The 24,843-nt window shown below is 62.9% G+C and overlaps 1 protein-coding gene across 2 annotated transcripts; it reads left to right on the forward strand.

The window, feature by feature from the left end:
• Window positions 1–559: 559 nt before the first annotated feature.
• KCNQ4 (potassium voltage-gated channel subfamily Q member 4) lies at window positions 560–24,422 on the forward strand. Of its 2 annotated transcripts, none has more exons than XM_054086152.1 (15): window positions 560–3,054; window positions 3,403–5,357; window positions 14,881–14,971; window positions 15,673–15,799; window positions 15,898–16,073; window positions 16,148–16,273; window positions 16,358–16,495; window positions 16,650–16,745; window positions 17,226–17,314; window positions 18,432–18,587; window positions 21,291–21,508; window positions 21,626–21,728; window positions 22,020–22,151; window positions 22,326–22,461; window positions 22,554–24,422. In XM_054086152.1, the coding sequence occupies exons 2-15, from the start codon at window positions 4,465–4,467 to the stop codon at window positions 22,770–22,772; spliced, it is 2,700 nt and encodes an 899-aa protein (XP_053942127.1). In that variant the 5' UTR covers window positions 560–3,054; window positions 3,403–4,464; the 3' UTR covers window positions 22,773–24,422. The 2 variants fall into 2 exon arrangements, with proteins under 2 accessions (XP_053942127.1, XP_053942128.1); XM_054086153.1 differs by having other exon boundaries at window positions 563–3,054; window positions 16,385–16,495.
• Window positions 24,423–24,843: the final 421 nt, after the last annotated feature.

Here is a 24,843-nt window from a genome sequence, read left to right on the forward strand (position 1 = left end):
GGTGCTTCCCTCTGAAGCAATGGATTGGCTCCCGAGCAGCAATGCTGGCAAAACATCCTTTTAGGGAGCAGAGCAGAGCCAGGGAATCGGCTTGTAGGGATGGAGAGAGGCGCGTGGCTCCTGGACGGAGCAGGCACTGCCCGGCCTTATCGGCCACTGGCAGAGAAACGAGGCTCTGCGGCGGGGGGGAAGCGCTTTACCCAAAGGAGAAGGGTTTCCCTGAAATGGTTTAAAATTGAAAGGGAATAAATTGCTTGAGGACAGAAGATGGGAATGACACTTCTCATAGAACCCTGGAATGGTTTGGGTTGGAAGAGACCTCAAAGCTGATCCAGCTCCACCCCTGCCATGGGCAGGGACACTTCCCACTGGATCAGGGGCTCCAACCTGAACCCCTCCAGGGATGGGGCAGCCCCCGCTGCTCTGCCTTTCCACCCTCATCGTGAAGGATTTCTTCCTAATGTCTAGCCTAAGTCTTCCCCTCTCCAATTTAAAGCCATTCCCCTTCGTCCTATCCCTCCACGCTTTTGTCAAAATTCCCTCCCCAGCTTTCCTGAAGCCCTTTTGGGTCCTGGAATCTGCTCTGAGGTCTCCCTGGAGCCTTCTCTTCTCCAGGCTGAATTCTCTCAGTTGTTTCCAGCAAAGCCTCTGCCCCTGATTGAAGGGGATGCTGATTTTGAGATGCTGCCGTGTCATCCTGATGGTCACCTGAAATCGGATCTCATCAGGGAGTGTGGGAACTCAAGAGACAGTCAATACTGAAGCTGATGGTGTTATCAGCTAAAGATTAACAGAGGTAAGACTTCGTCTGCGCTCCTGGAGGAGAACCCAGCTGACTGGAACAGGAAAGGTATTCTGAAGCGAGCTGACAGCGTTTGTCACAGGTAAGAGCCCGGTTTTCCCTCTAAGGACAGGTGCCTTTGCTTGATCGGAGGGAGCCCAACGGCAAACCGCACGGCGTGTGGCGATGCAGAAGGCAGCACGCGGTGCCCGAGGGGCCACGAGAGCCGTGGCATCACTGGGGTGGGACACCGGCCCCCCTGTGGGTGAGGATGGGTGCCGGTGGCGGAGGGTATCACAGCTCCAGGGCCTCAGGGGATGAAATCGGATGATGAAGCAGCGCTTTCCCCCAGGGACCGGTTTGAGCTTCTGTTTCCCCTCAGGGTGATGAGCTCAGCACAATGCCCGTGGGGACGAGCGCCGTCCGCTGACGCTCGGGATCTGCGGGTTTGCTGCTGACAGCTGCCCTTCCTCGCCACTGGCCATCCTCTTCCAAGGAAAAATCCCCCATGGAGAAGGTCAAGCTGCCACCATGGGGACCGAGAGGGTCACTGGTTGCAAGAGGGAAAAGTGCTTGTGTGCAGCCGCAACCTCTCCGGGCGCGGGCTCTGGGTTCAACACCTGCCGTGGGCACCAGCAAACGCTGTTCCTGCGGGATCGGCGCTGGCTCTTCTCCACTGCCACCGCTGTGGGGTCTCCTCTGTCTTCACAAGAACCCAGAGCTGCTGGAGGGATTCTGCTGTGAACTCTCCTGTGGCTGCACCGGAGAGCCCAAAGGTGCAAAGCTCTCTTGGAGTCCTTGTCCGTTCTTCCTTCCTTGCCTTCAGAGCTGGGAAAAGGAGCAGAGTCCCTGACATCCCATTCCAAGCACAAGCGGAACTGAGGCAGAGTGGGATGGAAGCGTCTCCGTTCCTCCCACGGGGCTGCTCTAGGATGCATCCCAGCTCCCAGGGCTGATGTGGCCCCGCAGCAGCGCTGGGACCCAGACCGGGATCCTGCCTTTGGGATAGCACCGCCCGGAGGGTCCCCATCCTGCACCCGGCAGCGGGACGGAGGGAGACCAACGAAGCCAGAGCACCCTGGCCGCTTGTCTTTTGGAACGTGGGCAAGCACCGATGCCAGGAGCTCGTTTCTCTGGGATGAGGCCGAGCCTCCGGCAGAGGCGGGTGCCCCGCAGCCCTCGCTGTCCCTGCGCCAGCACCTGCCCCAGCCCTGTCTGTCCTGGCCACGAGGGCCAAACCATCCTCCCCGCAGTGATGCCACCCCCGGGGCTCCCCAGCATCCCCCATTCACACAGCCAGGCTGGGATTCTGCTCCGGTTGCCGTGTCCAGGTGAGGATTCCCGGCTGCCCCTCTGCCCAGCCCGCAGCCCTGCAGCTGCATCCCAGGGCTGCAAAACTTACTGGAAATCCTGTAGAAGCAAATCTTGGCCTCCCGTCCGTGCCAGGAACTTGAGCTGCAATCCCAAGAGGGCAGCAGGCTCCAAGCACGCAAGCCTCGCCATCTCCCGGCCTCCAAAATCCTCTTTAAAGCTTCATCAGGTCCCGAGGATGCAGCCAGCTCTGCGGGACCGGGCAGGAGGGGGCAAAGCCCGGCACAGCTGCCCAAAACCCCACCGGTTCTGAGGGAGGGGTCGGTACCGGTTAATTCAGACTCCCTCGCTCAAAATTCCCAGGATGGAGGGAGTTTCCCACCAGGGTCCGGGTGATAGAGTGTGGATGGGAGCAGCCCCTTCCCCTCAGCACCAGCTCTGTGCCCCTGTTAACCCATCCCTGGGTGCTCAGCCCAGCTGGGAGCCGCCGGCATCACTGGTCCGGGTGTTGCACCTACAACCTCACACAGTTTCCTTCCCTATCCGGAGCTGCTCGGGGTCTGATCTGCAACGGGAAAACCGTAGGAGGTCGGGAAGCAATGGTAACGGAGCGGGCGGTGGGTGGGGGTAGCAGCTTTCTCCCCTAATTTATCACCAGCTCGCTGATTCCAGCAAACAAGCCATGTCTTTGTTTAAGAAAACCCAGCAGTTCTTCACTTACAAGGTGGCTCTGGCAAGCCCGGGCCATCAGCCTGGATATTCCCCATCCAGCTGGGAATCAGCAGCAGGAATAAATCAGCTCCCACCTCCCTGACTTCTCTCGCGCGGGCGCCCACCTTGGCCAAAGTCCTTTCCAGGTCACCTTAACTCTGCCCCCTCCGCAGCCCCGAGGCTTCAATCAATCCCAGGTGAAACCTAAACCTTGTGCCGAGGGGAATCCGCTGAATGGCAGACGGATGAAGGTCAGGGCGCTCCCGCTGAGGGGGGACGCTCTGGGGGTCCGGGGCACGCGAGGGGCTGTGTCCCCTTGGGGGGGGCACAGGGGTGTGTGGTGGGCTGGAGGGGAGGATGGAGAAGGCACCACAGATTCACTGGGGAGAATTGGGTTGGGATTTTCAGGATTTCAGCCTCCGGGCATGGCTCTTGTCCCCATGTCCCTGCTGTGGGGTTTGTGTGACCGCGGGAGGGAGAGGCGTCCTCAGAGAGTGGATGCAGGCTGGTTCCTGGGAGGGGGGGTTGGATCAGCACCATCTCCCCCGTGTCCGAGTAAATAAAATTATCTATTTATTTATTGTGTGTGCTTTCCCCAGACCGACCGAGTACCGCAGTGCTCACCAGGGCCCGCGCCCGTGCCAGGATCTCCAACCGCCGCGTTAAATAATTCACTGGCCAAAGCTGTAACTTGCTCTCCTCTCCTGGAGCACCAGCCCTGGGCACCCGTGTGGGGCAAGGGAAACGGCTCCTGCAAAGATGTGGAGAGCTTGTGGATACAGCTGGGATGGGGCATCCCTGATCCTGGCTCGCTTGGGAGAGGGGATTCCCAGCAGCGTGCCTCAGTTTCCCCATGTGTTAGTGGGAGGCTGTGTGGAGCTGAGCGGAATAAGGTGGAACGGCAAACAGCTGTGGGGTTTTGCCTAGGAAAAACACTTGGAACCCAGCTCAAAGCCGGGTCTGCAGAGGATGGGGAGGTAGAGGAGTGGGGGAGCAGTGTCTGCTGCAGGATCCAGCAGGGAAGGGGCTCCAGCAGGGCTCCTGGCCTGGGAGGGGAGGGCAGGGACATGCCTTTCTCTTCCCAAGCAATGGGAAGTCTCCCTGTAGGTGTTTGGTGCCCCTCGGCACCTCGTGCCTCCAGCAGTTCCTGGAGGTAGAGGAAAGGAGAAGAAGAGGGATGCGTTTTGATGCTGGCTGGCTTGGGAAGCTCCTGCCTGGGCTGCTCCATGCCTGGTGGCCAGGGATGCTCGCTCCAGAGATGCTCAACACCACGTGCTTTGGGAGGCTCATTCCCAGGGTGCTCCACACCAAGTGCTCTGGGATGCTGGCTCGTGGGATTCTCCATTCCGTGTCATGTGGGATGCTGGCTCGTGGGATGCTCTACATGCTGTGGTTTGGGATGCTGGCTTATGGGATGCTCCACAAACCATGGTTTGGGATGCTGACTCGTGAGATGCTCCATGCTGCGTGTTTTGGGGTGCTGGCTCATGTGATGCTCCAAACCCCTCATTTTATGATGCTGGCTTGTGGGATGCTCCAAACCCCTTGTTTTACATTGCTCCATGCCCCATGGTCTGGGATGTTGCTTGTGGGATGCTGGCTCTTGGGATGCTCCACATGCTGTGGTGTGGAATGCTCATTTGTAGGATGTTCCACGACCCATGGTTTGTGATGCTGGCTCGTGGGATATTCCAACCCCTTGTTTTGCAGTGCTGCCTCGTGGAATGCTCCATGCCCCATGGTCTGGGATGCTGGCTCGTGGAATGCTCCAAACCCCTTGTTTTGCAATGCTGGCTCGTGGGATGCTCCACAACCCGTATTTTAAGGTGCTGGCTTATGGGATGCTGCGTGCTCCGTGGTTTGTGATGTTGGTTCGTGGGATTCTCCAAACCCCTCCTTTTAAGGTGCTGCCTCGTGGGATGTTCCAAACCCCTTGTTTTGTGATACAGGTTCGTGGGATGCTCCAAACTCCTCGTTTTACGGTGTTTGCTCCCGGAATGCTCCAAACTCCTCGTTTCACGGTGTTTGCTCCCGGAATGCTCCAAACTCCTCGTTTCACGATGTTTGCTCCCGGAATGCTCCAAACTCCTCGCTTTCGGCCCCTCCCCGCCCCGCAGCCCCCTCTGGGCAGGGTCCCCGTTGCGCCGCCGCCCCTCCCCGTGCCGTCGGGCCCCGGGGGCGGGGGCCAGGTGCGGCGGGGCGGCGCCCGGCGGGGGAGGGCCCGGCGGGCAGCTAAAGGCAGGTGCCGCGGAGCTCCGAGCGGCGGAGCGGGTTCGGGGGGGTCCGGGCTCGGGGGGGATGCGGCGGGCGGGCTGAGCAGCGCCATGGCCGGGGCGCGGCGGGGAGCGGCGCTGACTGCCGTGCGCACCGAGGGCGCGGGGCCGCCCGGAGGGACCCCCCCGAGCCCCCACGGGCGGGGGCTGCTGGCGGCACCCCGGCCCGGGGCCGCCCCCCGCCCCGCCGGGCCCCCCCGCTGCCGCCGCCGCCTGCAGAGCTGCCTCTACAACGCGCTGGAGCGGCCCCGAGGGTGGGCGTTCGTCTACCACGTCTTCATGTGAGTTCCCGGCGGCTGGGGGGGAGCGAGGAGGGTCCCCCCGCAGCATCCCCCCCCTCCGCAGCATCCCATCTCCTTCGGGGCTGATCCAGGGGGAGCGGGGCGGGTACCCCCCCGCAGCATCGCGCTCTGCATCCCCCCCGCAGCATCCAATCTCCATCGGGGCTGATCCTGGGGGGAGCGGGACCGCTGCCCCTCTCTGCACCTCCTTCGCAGCATCCCATCGCCATCGGGGATGATCCGGGGGGGAACCGGGGCGGATAACCCCTTGCAGCATCCCATCGCCACCGGGCTGATCCCGGGGAGAGCGGGATCGGTGCCCCCCACAGCATCGCCCCAGCAGTATCCCCCTCCGCCTCCCCTAGCATTTCCCTCAGCAGCATCGCATCTCCATCGGGGCTGATCCTGGGGGGACCGGGACTGGTACCCCTCTCTGCATCCCCCCTGTAGCATCCTATCTCCATCGGGTCTGATCCTGGGGAGAACGGGAACGGTACCCCCTCTGCATCCCCCTCTCAGAATCTCATCACCACCGGGGCTGATCCTGAGAAGAAAGGAACGGGTGCCCCCCCTTAGCATCCCCCCCTCCGCATCCCGCTTCCATCGAGGCTGATCCTGGGGAAACGGGGTGGGTGCCCTCCAAGCATCCCCCCGGCATCCCCCTTGCTGCATCCCATCGCCACTGGGGCTGATGTGGGGGTAGTGGGGCAGGAGCCCCCCGCAGCATCCCCTGGGGGTCCCGGTACCCGGGCTGGGAGCACAGGATGCACCAGCACCGGAGAAGTTTCTTTATGAGCGTTTGAGGGGGGATGGAGGGCGACACACCCTGGGACCCACTCCTGCCGCCGGTACCGGCTCGGCAGCGGAGCCCGTGTGGTGGGAACCGAGAGCTGGGGCTGGGGGGTGTCGAGCAGGGAGCCCGAATGGGCAAATAGTGGGGTCAGGATGGTGAGGGGGGAGTCATACAGGGCGAGCAGTGGGGTCATGGGGGTGATGGGGAGCCCAAGGGAGCGAGCAGTGGGTTCAGAGGGGCGAGGAGGGAGCCCGAATGGGCAAGCAGTGGGGCCAGAATGGTGAGTGAGGTCATGAGGAGGGCAAGTTGGGAACCCGAGGGGGCGAGCAGGGAGCCCAAATGGGCGAGCAGTGGGGCCAGGATGGTGTGTGGGTTCATGGGGGCGAGTGGGGAGCCCAGCGCAGCCATGTGTCCTCGGCAGCAGCTCTGGTGCAAGGAGGTGAGAGCATCCCCAGGGATCGGGATCGGTCTCTGGGGTGGCCTGGGTGCAGGGAGCCCCTTCCTGGCAGTGCCCACACGCAGCCTGGGCCACCGTCCCGCTCTGCCGCCGTACCCTCGCTACGTGCCCTGGATGGGGTCTCAGAGCTCCTGGGAGCCCCAAAAGTAGGAGGGCGACAGGGCAGGTCCCCTTGGGTACCTGTAGCAGCGTTGGGACCAAGCAGTGGTCCCAGGACCTGTGCCCAGGTGGGAGGGGGGAAAGCAGGGAGGAGATGTTCTTGTCCCCGGGTAACGACTGCAAGTGGCCGCGGCTGCTGTGCCTGTTCTGGGGTCACGGCGGCTGTTGATCCCCAGCACTGGAACATCTCTCTCCACAAACAGAGCCCGGGATGCTTCCAGCCCTTGCTCAGTCGAGTTTCCCGGGCTGTGAGGAGCTGCTCCAGCTTTCCTTGCTGGACTGGGGCATCCAGTGGGTTTCACCAAGCAGAATCTTCTCTGAGATGCCCAGGCTCTGCTTGGGGCTGAGGAGCAGATGGAGCCCCTCGGGGCTGTTTGCTCAGGGCTGTAACAGGGCTGCAGGGCTGGGGTACCCATAGCGCACCCCATGAGGCTCCGTGCTGGGGGGCTGCTCTGGCTGAGGACCACATCTGCTCCGTCTGGGACGCTGCTGGGACACCACAGCCTCGGGGAGGAGGGGGTTTCCCTGTTTCACGTGTGCGCTTGGTGTGTGCAGGCGTGTGCCCTCAGCCTGGCTGAGCACAGACCCTCTTGGAGAGCCCGCGCCGCAAAACCGCCTCTCCCTCTGCTTCTGGGAGCAATAACGCGGTGCTGAGTCGTTAGCGGGGCGTGCGACCTGGAGCTCGTTAAGAGGCAGGAAAGTGGGTCTCGCCTAAGTTAGCACATTGAGCTGGCAGGATGAATTTGTCACGGGAGGAGAGGGCACCTGAGCTCCCCGGGGAGCCGCGAGAGGAGCCCGGGGCCTCTTTGTAACGCCTGCCGACACCGCAGTGCGCGTCGCAGAGAATACCTACGCTGCAAATACCACCCTCGAAAGAGCTTTTCCTGCAAGGAATTAATGCTGGCAGCCAAACCCTCCTGCTAGGGGAGCAGGAGTGGACCCTTTCACACAGGCACTGCCTGGGCTCTGGAAGACAGACACCCCTGCTCCTCTCTCGGCTGTGCCCGCGTGCCTCCTGCCAGTTCTTCATCCTCTCCTGAGCGTGTTTCGCCCCAGGAACAACCACAGCAGACCAAGCAGAGCCCACCGTGCTCTGGTCCCTCCTCTCCACCCCAGCTCCTGGGCGAGGGGCTTTGCCCGGCACAGGCAGGATCATAGGAGTGAAACATCTGAAGCATTCAGCAGGACAGGGAGGGTTCGTGTTCCTTTGCTCGCTTAGTTTTACACGTCAGTCTGGCTGGGGACCCCGGGGAAGACGTAGCAGAGGGTGCGAGGAGGGGAGGGCTGTTTTGTGCAACCTTTCCTGTAAGAGTTGCTCCGTTCTAGCTTCTTCAAAGTTAGTTTTGAAGTTAGTTTTGGTGGTTTTATTCTCTCCCGCAGTGAGAGCCGCTAAGCTGTTGCAGGGATGGGTAATGGAGTTCTCAGCGGTGATTTGTGTGCCTCGATAGCTGAGGATTGTCTTTTAGAAAGAGGAGGACGGTGTTACCTAAATGATTCTGTAATTGCGTGTTACCCCCTGCTCTGGGGAGGACTGAGGCGTGGGGGAGATGGAGCCCACGGGCCAAGGTCGCCCAAGGTCGGGGCAGCATTGGTCACAGGACCCGTCCTGAGTCACGCGTGTGCGCTGCCTCCCTCGCGCAGCCTGGCTCCGAGACAGGGCTGGAAACTGCTAAAATGGAAATACCCGCTGAGAAGCAAAGCGCTTCCCTCCCCTGAGCAGTTTAGTGCCTGGGAGCACGTAGCAGGGCTGAGCTGATACCGTTTATTGGACAAGTTCAGGCTCTTTCTGTCGGCAAATTGATCCCAAATAGCTTCCAGTTCCCAGCGCCTGCTCTGGGCTGGGCTGGTGCCGTTCCACCTTGTAGGATGGTTTGGCGGCTGCACCATCTCTGAGCTGTGCCGGGCGCCTGCCTGGTGGGCTGTGGGAGCTCAGAGCCACCATCGGGCTGTGCTGGGGCTCCACAGCCCCTCGGAGCCCCCCGTGTGCCGGGTGTCCCCTCGAGCTGCCGTGTTCCAGCATTCGCGGGGAGGGCTTGGTGTGAAAGTGGGTGCAAAACTGGAGTGGAGGCGTGCTGCGTTGGTCAGCCCCATCCTCTCTAACCCCATGCTGACCGTGGCAGGCTCGGGCAGGGCACATTCTTGGGCTCGTCCACCTCTTTGGGCTCGCAAAGCTCTCCCATGAGAGTTTCTAGCCCTGCAGCTCACAGAGCCAACTGGAGGTGCGACTTTAGGTGTTAACCTAAAGGCTTTACAGACAGAATCTTCCTATTTCCCTCTCCGCTTCTTAAGCGAACAGGAAAGCTGTTCTCACAGCAGCTTGTGCCTGCGGTTGGATGTGGCCGGTGGTGACTGCCCCGCTCCCGGGCAGAGCTGCTGCCGGCTTCTGCCGTTGGCACGGGCACCGCTGCCTGGGGGCCTCCTCCAAGGGCTCTCCTGCAGCCCAGAGCCACGCTGGGAAGGTTTCCAGCTCCAGCTGTTCCTCCCTATTTGCCAGCCCCACCGGTGCTGCTACCCAGAAGAAACCGGTGGTCTGGGAGCTCATATCAACGTTCATGAAACCGCTGGGTGCAGCAGAAGCTCAGCTCAGCACTTTTCTGTTTCCTAGAGGAACGCTTTAACAAAGAACAGTTTGACCTGGAGCAAATTGGAGAAGAGGGAGCAGGCAGCACCGGTACCAACCTGCAGCCTCCAGTGCAGCCCGAATGCTGCCCCGTGCCCGCCCGGCTGCCCTTGGCAGCATCACCCCTGGGTCCGAGGAGCCGATGGGGTTTTATTCACCTTGTGCAAGTGCTGCCCTGTGCCAGGGTGAGGAGGAGATGGGAGCACAGAGCTCAGAGGGTGCAGATGTCTCCAGCTTCGCTCTTGCTGTGCGTTTGGTGCCATCAGGGCCCCCCTGGCAGCGCCCCGGAGCGATCCTGGCACCGGCTGAGCGATGCCAGGCGTGGGCTCTCCTTGGCTTGGGGCTGGCCAGGAGCTTCAGAGCCGTGGGAAATCCCTGCTGGCTCAGGACAGGAGGACGATAGGGGTGCGATGGGCACAGGGCAGCTGCTGGCGGGTCCTGCCATGCTCCGGCCAGCTCCTGGCCAGGACCCAGCTGCTCACAGCCCGGATCTCCCGGGGTTTTGCTGTGCTCGTGCCCTTCGAGCTCTGCTCCTGCCCCGCTCACCTTGCCCGGGCTTGAAACGGGAGCTGCGTTTGGGGGAAAAGCCAGTGGGAAGAGAAGCCGGCACAGCAGTTTCCCCGGCCCGATGCGGTGTCACCAAGGCATAAAATTAAGCGACTTTGGCGCAACGTGAAACTCTGCATTGATTTTTCTTCCTTTTTGTTGGTTTTTTTTTTTCCCCTTTCCTCTCTTGCCGCTCCAGTCAGAGCCCACAGCCCGAGCGGGGGGGGTCCGGTTTGGGTGCTGGGCGCAGGGAGAGGGGCAGCCCCATGGCAGAGGTGATGCTCGGAGAGCCTTCAGTCATTTAGCCCTTGGGGTGAGGATCAGAATTGGGCTCCGTGAGCACCCAAACTTGTGCCCGTGGGTGCTGCTGTTCCCGGTGCAGCACATCTGGGGCTCATCTGGCTTCACCTTCTTGGAGACACTCACGTCCCCGTGCCTGGAATGTCCCAGGGAGCCTCCAGGTGCTGGAGGGTGGGAGCAGCCCTGATCCCGCTCGCAGGGTGCCAGGCCCATGGGGCACGGGAAGTGCACTGCAAACACACTGGTGTTCTTTCCTCCGCCTTAAGGCAGCTCCTTGCCAGATGATTCAAGAGCAAAACTATCTCGGCGGCTCCATGTGAGCGTCTTGGCACCATCTGCGGGAGCCTTGTGACCGCGCTGCCCGTGGGGACGGGGGAGCCGGGGGGCGATGCGTGATACGGGCGGCAGACGTGAGGGGCAAAGGTGATGGATGCGGCCGTCTGCAGGGTTTGGCTCCCGCTCACTGAAGCACGAAGGCGCTGGGGCCATCGGCTCCCATGCAGTGTAGGATGTCATTTAGGGCTGCCGTGGGAGCAGCCCATGCCAGGGTGCTGGAAACACCCCGTCCTTCCTTACCTCCCTGGTCTGGGGGCCCTTGGAGCACCATCTTTTCTCTGCCAGCACGGATAACCGGATCAGGTCTGGGCTCTGAGTGTCTGCTGGGGTTTGTGGTGCCACCGTTGGGCACTCTGGGCTGGCTCCAGCTCCAGCCTGACCGGGTGAAACGCTCGCTGCTTTTCTGCTTCTCTTCTCTGCGGCGCAGGCAGGAGTGCGTGGCAGGACAGACCCTGCCATGGTTACGGGCACAAACAGGTCCGCTACAACCCCTGTTATTTATATCCCCCGGAGCAGACGGGCTGCCTGCTCCACCTCTCCTCCAGGGCTGTCCGGGGCGAGGGATGGGGATTTATAAGCCACGCTGTTTGTGCAGCTGCAGGCGGTGCAGGGGAGCTGGACCTCGCACCGGAGAGCCTGGGGAGCAAAGCGCTGTCCCCATCCCTGTCCCCATCCCCGCTGGAACTTGGGGTCATGCAGTTTTGGCCCAAACAACCGCGTCCCACTGTGGTACAGCCACGGGGAGCAGCCCAGTGTGCACCCAGCACCATCACTCAGCCCCATGGGGACCTGGCAGCGCTGCGATGGGGCCAACCCTGTCCGGGGAAGGGAGCGCGCTGTTGGGCAGAGCCTGTTTGTTCGCTCATTCCCTGCTTGAGCTGTTTATCCTACGGCACGTGGTGTTTTCCTTCCGCTGAGTTATTGCCGGGCCGTCAGTACAAGCTTCCCTGATCCCTCCTGCGCCCCTGGCTGGGGGCTTCCTCGCAGGGTGAGGGCAAAGCGGGGTCTGTGCCAGCTCCGCTGGGGCTTTGGGGTGCCCAGCATCACCCCAAGCTCTGAGCCTGGACACTGACTTGCTGGGCTGCACCATCCCGCTGCACAGGCGCTGAGCATCGCGGTCCCATTGGCACTGATGGCACCGAGGTGCCACGGCACGGCTTTGCCCAGGCTATTCTGGGGTGCAGCCTGTTTGCCTGGAGGTGCTGGAGCAGGCGCTGGGTGCTGGCACCTTCCCTGGCGCAGCTCCTCACCATCCCGGGCCGCCCTGGCCCCGCTTCCCCTGAGCTCAGCATCTTTCCCGGCTCCCCTGCTCCGCTGCCGGTGTGGGCAGAGCATATGGCAGAGTCTGTGCTAATGAAGATTAATGTGGGGAGATTCGCCTCCTCCAACCCCGGTGCCCCGTCGGGTTTTAATTATGATTTCGAGGAGTGTTCCCGCAGACAGGCTTTGCTCCTGCGGGGAAGGGAGAGCGGCCAGAGGGGTCCCATCCCGTGCAGGGATCGGTGCCAGCCGGGAGGTGTTGGAGCAGCGGCTGGAGCCCCTCGGGGACGGGGCTGCCGGCTGAGGGGGTGGCGATGGCGAGTTTAGGTGAGAGCTGATGCATCAGCTCAGCAACAGCACCTGCTGCCTCTGACCCTGGAGAAGGCGATGCTGCCGCCAGCTCCCGTCCCACCCGCTCTGCCCCAGCCCTGCTTTCCTTGGCAGCATTCCTTTCTTTTCTTTTTGGCCCTTCTTTGTGGATGGTAAAAGCAGGGAATTCGGGAGGGGGAGCCTGGCAGTGCCAGCACCGTGCGGTGTGGGATGGAGAGGCTGTCGGAGCCCTGGCGCAGGGCAGAGGTGCTGAGAGCAGCGCTTTTGCCCCAGAGCGGGGACGGGGGGCACGGCCGGTTCCTGGCTCCCCGAGCTGCCTTCGGGCACCTGACCCTTTCCCTAAGCGGCTTAGGCGCAGCCGGGACGGGGCGTTTGCCCAGGCTTTACGAGTTAATTCCTAGCAGGTGATGTGTTCCCAGGAAGTTTTTTTCCCAGGCAGCCCCTCGGGACCCCGCGTGCCCGCATTCTGCACCTCCAATGCTGAGTGGGGGACACCCCAGGGTGGGGGTGGGTTTCTGTCACCACTGGGACTGGTTCCAGTGCCGCTGCAGGGATGGTGACGCGTGGGACTTGGGCAGAGCTCGTGCCCGGGTACCAGAGCATCCCCATCCCCACTCCCCATCCAGGCCAAGAGGCACAAATCTTTGCAGACTGGGAGATTTCTGCCTTCCCTTCTGCTTTGTGCTCCGCTGCCTGTGTAATTGCCTGCTAAATCCTGATTGTATAATCTTTATTGCTGATGATGCACAAAGCAGAAAGGCTCTGCCGTGAGCCAGGTCTTGTTTTGGAGAAGAACGACCTGCTCGATGCTCTCTGCCCGCGGCACCGCTGCTCTCCCTGCTGGCAGGGGCGGGATGGGGATCCTGGTGTTCCCGGCTGTGCCATCGGCTGCCGGAGGAGTTAATGGCAGAACTGCTACGCCGGAGGAAAAGGGCTCCATTAATAATTCAGAGGGAGCAGGATCTGACTCCAACCTTCTGCCTTGCGGCTGGGGAGCGCCTGGGAGAGGAGCGTTGTCCTCTGCAGCGAGGGCAGGTTGGTGTCAGGGCTGCGACACCCCCAGCCCCTTCATTCCTGTAGCCGGCACGTGGTGTGTCCCGCAGGCTCTCTCTGGATCCAGCCTTTCTCCCATTCCCTGAGTTTTCTCCACCTTTGGTTCCACCTGCAGTGGTTTTGGAGAAGGGGACCTTCCTGTCCCCTTCGGTTGGGGCTGAGCTGGGCGCTGCCCCTGCTGCCGCAGCGTGGGGCACTCAGCAGCCCCCTTTGGGCAGGGTTTGCAGAGCCCCCAGCCCTACATGGCACAAACTGTGGGGTCGGTGGGTGCGTGCAGCCCCAGGCCGTGCTCAGCTTTGCGGGGGGACCCTCAGCTCCCCATCCCAGTGCTCAGTGTCCGCTCTGGTCCCCTGTCCCGTGCTCCTGCAGAGGGCACAGAGCATCGTCCCCCGTCCCCCTCCTCGCCCGCTGCCTCCCCTGGTGCTGGGGCAGGTGTGCAGGTTGGGTCTGGTTTCACCCCTCGGTTTGGCTCTAAAGCTCCATGTCAACAACAAGAGGAGATGGGAAAGTGCTCCCGAGCGGGTGCCAGGTAGGATCTCCCCGAGCTGAGCCCCAGTGCTCTCCGGAGCAGCAGCGATGGGTCCTACAGGCTTGTTAGGGGAGACAGTGCTGGGGGGTGAGGTGGGTGCTCGCTGGCTCGGGGACGGGGTGCCAGGGCCACCCCGCTTGCGCTGCTGGCCTCAGCCCCGCCGTGCCGGCACTGCTGGCAGTGCCTCCCCTGGGCCGTGTGCCCTGGGGGTGCCCAGAGCCCCATTATTGTGCTGGCGCTGGCAGAGCAGTGGCCTTTCGCACACCGTCACGTGGGCGGGTGGCACAAGCCCTCCGCTTTCCATTTTTAGAATCGCTGGATCAGGGGAAAAATATGTATTTTTGGAGTTTCAATTGCTTTAGCCTCAGAGTCCATTATCTTTCCCCTCCTTACTTTAAATGGGCCAAAGCCCCTTGTGTCCCATCCCAGCTCCTGGGGACGAGCAGCCCCCGAGCAGCTCCGTTATCTCTTCGCCCTGGGTTGGCTGATCCTTGGGTGGCCTCGTGACCGTGGCAGAGCCACAGGTCCCCGCGGTGGCAGCGATGCTGGGGACAGCCAGGAGAAGCTCTGGTGATGCTGCTGCACCCTGCCGCCGTGTGGGACCCTTCTCTCTCTCTCTGCCCTGTCTTAGCGGTCGTTTTGCCCGGGCAGAGGCTGCGGCGGAGCCTGGCACGGAGCCCCACGGCCGCTGGAGCCTGCGCCTCCTCCTTGGTGCCTGCAGGGCTGCCCAGGGACGTGCTGTGCCACCAGCCCAGACTGGCACACGGGTGCCGTGCAGAGCTGGTCCACATCACCAGGGAGACCAGTGGGAGTGATATTCCTTCTGGACACAGGGTTTGGGGGGCACCACGCAAGCCCCAGGCTAAGCAGAGCGTGCACCCCACGTGTGCTGGAGGGATGCTCGGGGGCCACGAGGGTCCCTGGCGCAGAGAGCCGCTGCCCGTGCTGGGCATCCCAGTGCCATGGACATCTGCTCGTGGGCTCCAGAATTGCTCCATGCCACCATCTAGGGGCAAAACATGTCCCCGTGGCTCAGCCACGGCCACAGAGGTCTCGGCTGGGGGGGGTCAGGCTGTGAGCAGGGACAGCACTGCAGACTGGGGACCCCCCAACGCCCATTCTGACACGCTCTCGTTCCAGATTCCTCCTCGTCTTCAGCTGCCTGGTGCTGTCCGTCTTCTCCACCATCCAGGAGCACCAGAAATTGGCCAATGAGTGCCTCTTCATCCTGGTAAGAGGGGAGTGGGGCTGTCGCTCAGGGTCCCCACGTTACGCCCTAAGAAACTCAGACAAGATCACAGACAAAACCCCTGCACGCCTCGCCCAAGCCCGGCTTTCACTCTCAATCCGTGGCGTTGACCATGGCAGGGTCTCCATCACGTGGGGAGAAGCTGCGCGGTGGCCTTGCTGCCGCGAGTGTCCCCACGGCTCGGGGTGACCCATCACTGCCGCTGGACCTCCGTGCTGGGAGGCACGAGCCGCTGGAAAAGGCAGGGCAGGAGGGGCTAAAAAAGGCAACTTTCCCCCAAACTGTCAGAAACGGCTGACACTGGAGTTCTTCCGAGTGACGGAGACTAAATTGGGAAGGTCCTTGTGACTTTCCCACGAGTAAGCAGAATGGGCGCCTTGTTTGGGCGAGAGGTAGGACAATGCTGACGGCGAAGGAAAAGGACCCAGCTCGGAGCGAGCTTGGCACAGGTAGGAGAGCCGGGCTGCTCGCACAGGCTCGACGGCCACGGCTCCCGTCTCGCTGCCCTGATTCCCCCGGGATGGCCCTGGCAGGGGAGGTGGCCTTGGGGGGGGACACCACGCTCCCCTCTGCGCCCTCCTCAGCATTGCGTTTTGTCTCCCCTCTAAGCCGTGAGCTCAGTCGAGCCCCAAACCTTTGCCCTTCCCACCTCACCCTCCTGCCCGCTCTGTTCCACCCGGCAGGAGTTTGTAATGATTGTGGTGTTCGGCATGGAGTACATCGTCCGCGTCTGGGCAGCCGGCTGCTGCTGCCGCTACCGGGGCTGGAGGGGACGCTTTCGCTTCGCCAGGAAACCCTTCTGCGTTATAGGTAGTGTGGGGGCACGGGGATCTCAGCACCTGCCGTGTCACCCGTACCACGGGTGTTCGAGAAAAACCCGTTGCCCCTGGCTGGTGTTGTTCCCTTAGATTTCATTGTCTTCATCGCCTCGGTGGCCGTCATCGCCGCCGGCACCCAGGGCAACATCTTCGCCACCTCTGCGCTGCGCAGCATGCGCTTCCTGCAGATCCTGCGCATGGTGCGCATGGACCGGCGCGGTGGCACCTGGAAGCTGCTGGGCTCCGTCGTCTATGCCCACAGCAAGGTGAGGCTGCGGGGTCCCGGCACAAACCCCCCAAACCCCTCCCTGAGCCCCTCTCACCCCCCCTGTCCTCGCAGGAGCTCATCACCGCCTGGTACATCGGCTTCTTGGTGCTCATCTTCTCCTCCTTCCTCGTCTACCTGGCCGAGAAGGACGCCAACGCCCAGTTTGCCACCTATGCCGACTCTCTGTGGTGGGGCACGGTAAGCTTGGCCGCCGCGGCCCCCCGGCACCGGGAGGGGATGAGGAGGGTGGGATGGGGCCGAGGCGGGGGGAGCTCCCTCCAGGCCCCCTCCTGCTCTGCCCCCGGGCAGGTCACCCTCACCACCATCGGCTACGGGGACAAGACACCGCAGACGTGGCTGGGACGGATGCTGGCGGCCGGCTTCGCCCTGCTCGGCATCTCCTTCTTTGCGCTGCCAGCCGTGAGTAGAACCGGGGAGAGGTTCCTCACCCCTCCTGCCCCGCAGAAATCCGAGAGAAGGGAAAATTCTACCCGTTTTCCAGGAGAGTCCCCGTCTCTCCTGGTTGGTGGTGGTGTGGCTGGCACCCACAGACCCTACCCCATCTCATTCCCAGGGGATCCTGGGCTCTGGCTTCGCCCTCAAAGTGCAGGAGCAGCATCGGCAGAAGCATTTTGAGAAGAGGCGGACTCCGGCGGCAAACCTGATCCAGGTAGCATGGTCCTGCCCTGTCCCCTCGTAGGGATGCTCTCCTGCCCCTGGTCCTGCCCTGTCCCCTCGCAGGGATGCTCTCCTGCCCCTGGTCCTGCCCTGTCCCCTCGCAGGGATGCTCTCCTGCCCCTGGTCCTGCCCTGTCCCCTCGTAGAGATGCTCTCCTGTCCCCTCGCAGGGATGCTCTCCTGCCCCTGGTCCTGCCCTGTCCCCTCGTAGAGATGCTCTCCTGTCCCCTCGTAGGGATGCTCTCCTGCCCCTGGTCCTGCCCTGTCCCCTCCCAGGGATGCTCTCCTGTCCCTCCATCTGCTCTGCCTGTCCCTGCCTGCTGCGGGCAGCACCCAAACGCGTGACCCCACCTCTGGCAGCTGTCTCCTTTGGGACAGACCCTGCCCGTGATGGCCAAGGTGGCTGGAGGAGTCAACGCGGGTGGGGGTCTCCCTGCTGATCCCAATGCCCACGGGCTCTTGCTCTCGTCCAGGCTGCCTGGCGCCTGTACTCGACCGACGTCAGCCGGACGTACCTGACGGCCACCTGGTCCTACTACGACAGCCTCCTGCCCTCCCTCAGGTAGGCAGGGTGTGGGGTGAGGGCTGTGGGGTTTCCAGGGGTCCCTGGGAGGCCGCAGGCTGATCACAGCGTGGGCAGCCACGGTGGAGCCGAGCAGCACCAACACCGTGCTCAGCCCCGGGACACCGCAGCCCCAGCACAGGATCTGCTGAGCCGTCCGGCACTCTCCTCCATCCTCATCATCCCCCGGCACCCATCCCACCCTGTCCCCTCTCGCCCCATTCACAGCCTTCCTCCAGCCCCAGCACGGGGAGCAGGATGGTCCTGCCGGCTGCAGGACCTCGTGGCGGGGTTGATGGTGCTACTGCTGACCCGGAGCGGGGTCTGAGTGCGGTGGCAGAGCAGGTGGACCTGGGGGATCCAGCAGGGAGCCCCACGCCCCATCCCTGCAGCGCTCTCCGTTGCCCCTGGATGCTCCCCCACGGACGGATTGAGGACTCTCCAAAGCTTTTCCCGACACCCTGTGTGATCCCATCATCCCGAGCCCTGCCGTCCTGCCTGCCCTCGCTCCAGCCATGCGCTCTTTAGCGGTGACAAATCCACTGTTGTGTTTCACTCTTTATTTTTCCAAGGACAGACCTCTTAACAGCCGCAGCAGCGAAGCTCTCTGCTCCCTGACCGAGGAGATCCACCTTCCCGATTGTCGCCACCCAGCGCGGTGCCAGGCTTTCCCAGCGTGGGCATCAGGGGGCTCCTCCAGCCCCTCCTGCTCTTCCCAGAGCCACTTCTCCTGAAGTGGGCAGATGCGATAGGGCCGATCCCTGCCGGGTCTGAGCTCTCCTGGCATTTCCAGACCCCCAGATCAGCAGGTGGCAGGTCCCCCTGTCCCCACCCCATGGGAAGGCGGATTGTCCTGCCTGCCCCATCCCTCTCCGCACGGGTCCAACCTCTCTTCTCGTGTCCATCACCCCTCTTCCCAGCACCGTCACCCCCAGGTGCCGGTTGGAGCTGTTAAGAAACTGTCTTTTGAAAGAAAGTGCTGGGTTTCGCTTCTTGTTTTGCTGTGGTTTCGCTGTGGTTTGCACAGAGGACCTGGCTCTGCTCAGCCTTGGTTTGCTCACCTCATTTGCATTGGGAAGTTTAATTTCTCCGTGTTTTTATTTAACCCCAATCTCAGAGAGCTGCTCCTAATCTTTGAGCATTTGCACCGAGTCCGCAACGGAGGATTTAGCAATTCAGAGGTGAAAAAATTGCTCGATGGAGCCCCACCGCCTTATCACTCCTTCACCCCTGGCCAGAAAAGCATCAGCTCCTCTGCTTGTCCAGGGGAAAGGTAGGAGGGCGCAGCCCCACAGCCCCGCGTTCTTCCTCCTCTCTGCCCTCTCTTCTCTGCTCGTCTCTCTCCACCTGTGATGCCACTGTGGTCGCCGCCAGCCCGGACCCCCGAGGGGCAGCCCCGGCTCCTCTCCTCGCCCAGCACGCATCCTGCTCCGAGCTCGCAGCTCCAGAGAGGGCACGTTTGGTCCCCATGGATGGACTCTGTGTGTTGGACCATCATGAAGCCTCTTGCACTGTTGAGTTCCACCTCGCTGCCCTTTTTGAGGTGGCCACAGCACTGGGACCTTGCACCGAGAGTGGATGAAAACCACCCTGCAAAGGCAGCGCTGTCGGGGCTGGAGCCGAGTGGCCCTGCTGCAGGGCTGGGTGAGGAGCAAAACCAACTTTCTGCAGCCCGAGACAGGCTCCTGGTGCCCACAGCGGTGGGGAGCGGCCATGCCGAGCTGCCCCAGTGCTGACAAGAAGAGACAAGAGGGTTCAGGGCCACCATGGTGCTCGCGGTGGCTGCTCTGCGCTGTATCCCCAGTTCCCTCTGGCTGAGGAGCATCCTGGAGATTCCAGCGTGCCAGCACGGCTGCTGGACTGCCAGCCGGGACATCAGCACGGTGCAGGGCCCTGCGCCAGGGTTAGCTGGGGAGAGGCAGCGCTGCTCCTCCCTGGCATCGTGCCTCAGTTTCCCCCGCGATGCGGATGACAGGGCTGCGGGAGGGCTGGTGCAGCACGGAGCAGTGGCTGCCTTGCTGCGTGGTCCTGCTCCCCGTGCCAGCTCCGAGGTGACTATGGTTTGGGGGGGCTCCTCCCAGCGGCAGCACCTCCTGCGCTCACCTCATCGCCTGGAAAACAGCGGGGAGCTGACGGAATGGCCTAGAGCCCTTGTCCACCCCACCCAGGGGTCCGAGCCTCTCCATCTCCTCCACAAGCATCACCTCTCATAACATCTCATCTTCTCTCTCTCCTCCTCTCTCCTGCTACCCTCCTCCCCTGCATCTCCCCTGCCTCCCCCCAAAACTTCTGTGCCCCCCATTCACCCCCAAGCTGGAAGGAGGAGGATGTGCCGCCCCACAAGTGCTTACGCCTCAGGTAATGTTTTCCCCCCGGCTGCCTCTTGCTGCCCACCCCATCCCATCGGCGCAGGACCAGGAGTCCCAGAGCCCTGCAGGGTCACCACATCCCTTTTTTGCAGAGCTCCATCGCTGAGAAACCCACCCTCCCTCCTCGGGGCAGGCGTTAGAGTTTATGCAGGACCTACGCAAACAACTTTTGCTCGTGCTTCTTGCCTTGGCAGCACCGGGGGGGTCTGCGGTGGGGTCGGTGCAGCGGGAGATGCTCGCAGCGGGCGGGGACCCTGCGCCCACACGCCGGGGGGTCGGCGATACGGTGGTCCTGGGTGCTTCACCCCATGCCGGCCAGCCGCTAACTCTGGTTTTCTCCTGTGTCTCTGCCTGCCCCTCCAGCCCGGTGTTTAGTGGTAAGAGGAGGCTCTTGCGGACATGGGGCACGTGGAGATGGAGGTACTGCGTCCCGGCTGCCTGCGCTGGGCGGCTGACGGGGAGCACCGCGGGTGCATGGTGCTCCGGGCACAGGGGTCCAGCGGGGCGAGGAAGAGGGGGTAGAGGCTGAAGGGTCTTCATTCTGCAGGGGAGAGCGGTCTGTGCATGGCCTCGGCTGAGCTGGCTGTCCCACTGACTCCCACAGCTGGCCCTGCCTCAGTTTCCCCCTCTGCGCAGCATGGATGCGCTCCACCTGTTGGCTGTGCCGGGCTTGCCAAGACCAACAACAGCAAATGAGGCGCTCGGATAAACCCTATGCCATGTGCATCAGCAGCCTGGTACCCCCAGCCGGGGCACAGCCCTGCGCTGGCCTCGGGCACAGGGGCTGGTGACAGCCGTGCCTGCCCGGGAGCAGCTGGCATGCGGAGGGGCTGGGAGCCCAGCGCCCTGCCTGTCCCCCTGCCTTACCCTGCACTGCTCCCCAAGCGCTGGGAGTTCACAGAGCGCATTGTATGGGGTTTGCTCCACGTCCTCTGCCGCTTCAGCTTCCTCCGCTCGCGGGGCTGCGCATGTCCTCGGCCTCTCGCGTGTCCCAAGGTGTGCACGCGGTCCCACATCGTGCGAGAGGCAGAACCAGGTGGTGGTTTTGTGTAGGTCCTACATAAATGGTGCCGGTTGTTCCTCCCCTCCAAAGCCAGAGGAGCAGCTGTTTAGGGCAGGAGGGGGGCAGACTGGATTAGGTGATGCAGCCTGGAGGAGGAGGAGGAGGAGGAGAAGGAGAAAGATGAAGGGGCCAGGTGCCCCAGGATCCCCCGTGCCAGCGAGGCTGGGGCCGGCTGCTCTGCCAGCGGCTCTGCTGCGTGTCCTCCTGCTGCTGTACCTGTCTCTCTCTGCTCTCCCTGTCCATCTCTCTCCTCCCTTCTCTGCTCCTGAGGGGGGGTGGATGGAAAATAGGTGTTTAATGGACTAACCCCAGAGCTGGTCCTGCATGGGCATGCGGAACCGCCTGCTCCTGCACGCGAGCTCGCACCCATCGCGTGCCGTGGGCTCTCTGTGAGCTCAGCGCCACCAGCCCCATCCTTCCCCCCACCCCAATGTTGGGCACCATTTGCGCCCACAGCAAAGATCTGCATCCCCTCCGTGTCCCCATCCCAGTCCCCTGGGCACCCGCTCGCCTCTGACGCTGCCCACCCCGCTCTCCTGTGCAGCAACAAGATGGGCATCAAGGACCGCATCCGGCTGAGCAACCTGCAGCGGCAGAGCAGCCGGGGCAGGCAGCACCTGGGCCCCCCCCTGCACCGCTCCCCCAGCACCGAGGACATCCCCGAGGCCTCCAGCCCCACCAAGGTGCAGAAGAGCTGGAGCTTCAATGACCGGACCCGCTTCCGCGCCTCCCTGAGGCTGAAACCACGGACCCCAGTGGAGGGTAAGTCCTGGGGAGCGGTGGGATCCAGTCCTGGCCGCAGGGTCAGGCGAGGGGGCTGCAGGCGGTGTGGGGGGCACAGCCTCAGCCTCTGCCACCCACCCGCTCCTTCCCCTGCAGCCGACTGCCCGACGGAAGACAGCGGCGAGGAGCAGAGCTCCAACTGTGACCTGACCTTTGAGGACATCATGCCAGCGGTGAAGACCCTCATCCGAGCTGTCAGGTGAGGTTATCCCCTCCCGCATCCTCCAGCATACGCGATCCCACCCCCATCTCTCGTGCGGCCCTCAGGGATGAGCAGACGTGTCCAGAGAACCCCTCTCCAGCCCATGGTGGTGGCCGAGCTGGGCAAGGAGCAGGGATGGCTCCTGGCTCAGCTCCCACCTGGGGACAGCGATCAGGACCTCAGTGCTTTTCATGCACTCTCCCCCTCGCACTCCATTCTCCAGCCTGGAGCCCCCAGGTGCCCCCAGTCCTCCCCAGTACCCTGCAGCCAGCCCGGGTGTCCCCACAGGATCCTGAAGTTCCTGGTGGCCAAGAGGAAGTTCAAGGAGACCTTGCGTCCTTACGATGTCAAGGATGTCATCGAGCAGTATTCAGCCGGCCACTTGGACATGCTGGGCAGGATCAAGAGCCTGCAGATGCGGTGAGCTGCCCCCAAGGTGCCGGGGGGGGCTTTGGGCTCCCCTGGGTGTCCCATCGCCACCCACAACCACTGGGAGCGGTGCTGACCCATGGCCATGAGTGGGAGCCTGTCCCGGTGCCCTCTGGTGTGATGGGAGTGATGGACCATGTCCCCTCCGTCCCTGCCGGCCACCAGGGTGGACCAGATCATGGGCAGGGGAGCCCTCACCGCGGACAAGAAGACACGGGAGAAGGGGGAGAAGCCAGCGCTGGAGACGGAGCTGGTGGACGAGCTCAGCATGATGGGTCGTGTGGTCAAAGTGGAGAGGCAGGTCAGGAGGGAACGGCCAGCAGGGAGCACGTCCCTGTCCCTTCACCGCGTGCAAAGTGTGGGGGCTGAGACCCCCGTGTCCCCTCCCTGCAGGTGCAGTCCATCGAGCACAAGCTGGACCTGCTGCTCGGCATCTACTCCCAGTGCCTCCGCAAGGGCTCCGTGAACTCCTTCAGCCTGGCCGCCGTGCAGCTGCCCCGCGGCGAGCCCGACATCACCTCCGACTACCACAGCCCCGTGGACCACGAGGACATCTCAGTTTCTGCCCAGACCCTCATCATCTCCAGGTCGGCCAGTGCCAACATGGACTGAGCAGGGAGGATGCAGGACGGATCCTGCCGGTGCGCAGCCGGTGGGATGGGGGATGCCACGAGGGGGGATCACGCATCCCTCGCCGTGTTACTTGAACCAAGCCTTCCTTTGCGAGGGCACGTCTGCAACGGGGCACCCGCTCTGGTGAGCCTGTGGTACCGTGGTGTGCCCAGACCACACTCGTGGGGCGAAACCCCCCTCTCCTGGGGCAAACCCCCCCCTCTCCTGGGGCCTCGGGTGCTCCCCAGCCATGGCAGGGACCCCCCAGCCCTCGGCACGTGTCCTGCCCTGAGCCAGGGACACCGCCAGCTATGCAAGGCTCCTCTCCCTCCTGCTGCCGGTGCGGAGCAGGGGCGTTGGGGCATCACCCAGCACGGTTTTCCCTGCACTGCTTGAGGTCAGGGTGGCAGCGAGGACCCCTCGGGTGGGGGAGTGAGGGGTCTGTGCCCCCCCACTCTCCTCTGCTTGGGTTGTTCCCCTGCTTGCAGGGCTGCAGCTGCACCTCTAGAAGCACAGCAGAGCCTCTGGCTGCCCGTGCATGCTCCCAGGGCGATATATATATAGGAGATATATATATATATTTATGCAATAATGTCTTAATATGCAACACCCCCGGGAAGAGCTACCCGTGGGGACGTAGGCAATAAGCAGACTCCCCTACGAGCACACAGGGCTGGATCCTGCTGCCTGGGGGAACCCACCTGGGTGCCCTGGGAGCTCGGGGCTCAGTGACAAACCTCGGGGTCCCTGGAGCTGGGCAGGGGCTGCGGAGGCGGGAGGGATGCAGACACAGGCGATGGTGACAGCGGTCCCCAAGGAGCATCCTTCTCTCTGAGGTCCCAGCCCCTGAGCTTGCTTGGAGGATTCCTTCCCTGCCAGGTCCTGTGGTGCTCATCCTGTGTCCCCATCCTCTCTGTGGCTTGGGGAGCACGGGCTGAGTTTGTGGGGTGACTGGAGGTGAGGATAGGGAGGGGCTGTGCTTCCTTGCATGCCATTTGCGGCAGAGCCATGGCAGCTCCCACGCTGCCCTACTGCCTTTTCCTGCCTCATCCCGAGCCCTGGGGCTGACTTCCAGTCCTGCAGCGCTGGCAGCGATCGTGGTGGTGCCAAAGTTTGCCAGGCTGGGGCTGGTGCCTGCGCAGACGGGGATTCCAGGGGGTCGCAGTGCCCCATGGGGCTTGGCAGGGATTCCCGTGTGACAGTGGTGCCAGGATGTGACCTGGGCTGGTGGGGACCCACCGAACCCCTCGCTGGGCTTCGGACTGTGGGATTTGCACCCCCTTCCCAAGCCCCCCTGTGCCTCCGCTCCCGGTAGCTCACTTTTCTTGCCTCTTTAGTGCATGTGGCCAGTGCGTGCTGTGCCAGAGCCGCTTGTAGGCTCCCCCCTGCTCCTGCCCCACGCCAGCCCCTTCCCCTTGGCCCCAAGGTGCCCGTCTCCTCCTCTGGGCCATGGGGCAGCGGTGGCACAAGGGGACGGTGCCGTGGGTTGGTTGGTTTGTGGGTACATGTGAGAGCTTTGCCCACAGCTGCACACAGGTACGAACGCGTAGGACCCTCCCCGGGGCTGGCTGGTCCCCGCAGACCTCCCCAGCCAGTGGTAGTTACCTCACTTGATTAACTTATTAACTTATTGGTTTCATTAAAATTTGGAGTAGAGGCTGCCTGCCTGCTGCTGTCTCTCTCCTGGCTCTCCCGAGAGGTGGCACTCCAGCCCTGCCGCCCAGGATCCAGGCGTCTGGCCAGTGCGCACAGGCGTCCGGCCAGTGGATCCAGGCGTCCGGCCAGTGGATCCAGGCATCCGGCCACTTTCCTGCTCCCCAAGGTCCCTTCAAAGTCACCTTTCCCACACCAGTTCCCCATCTCGCTCAGCCTCCTCAGCTCCGTGGTGCTGTGTGCCTGGGGGCTGCAGCCCTGATGCCACCGCAGAGGGGTCCGTGCCCTGCGTTTGGAGCCCGGGGCTGACGGGGAGGTCACTGCCCCTTCTGCCTCTTTAGAACCATCACGTTGTGTCCCCAAATGAGGATGATGCTCTGCTGGCCCGAGGGCCATTCCAAACGAGGCGGAGGTATGA

Source organism: Cuculus canorus, chromosome 22, assembly GCF_017976375.1.
Source record: "Cuculus canorus isolate bCucCan1 chromosome 22, bCucCan1.pri, whole genome shotgun sequence".
In the NCBI taxonomy this organism is placed as follows: Eukaryota; Metazoa; Chordata; class Aves; order Cuculiformes; family Cuculidae; genus Cuculus; species Cuculus canorus.

Bases quoted from the DNA above. Each gene is read 5' to 3' on its own strand.
- KCNQ4 (XM_054086152.1), top strand. From the start codon at position 4,465: ATGGTTTGTGATGCTGGCTCGTGGGATATTCCAACCCCTTGTTTTGCA. The intron at 16,746-17,225 runs GTAGCATGGTCC...GCTCTCGTCCAG, and splicing joins CGGCGGCAAACCTGATCCAG to GCTGCCTGGCGCCTGTACTC. The intron at 21,729-22,019 runs GTGAGGTTATCC...GTGTCCCCACAG, and splicing joins ACCCTCATCCGAGCTGTCAG to GATCCTGAAGTTCCTGGTGG.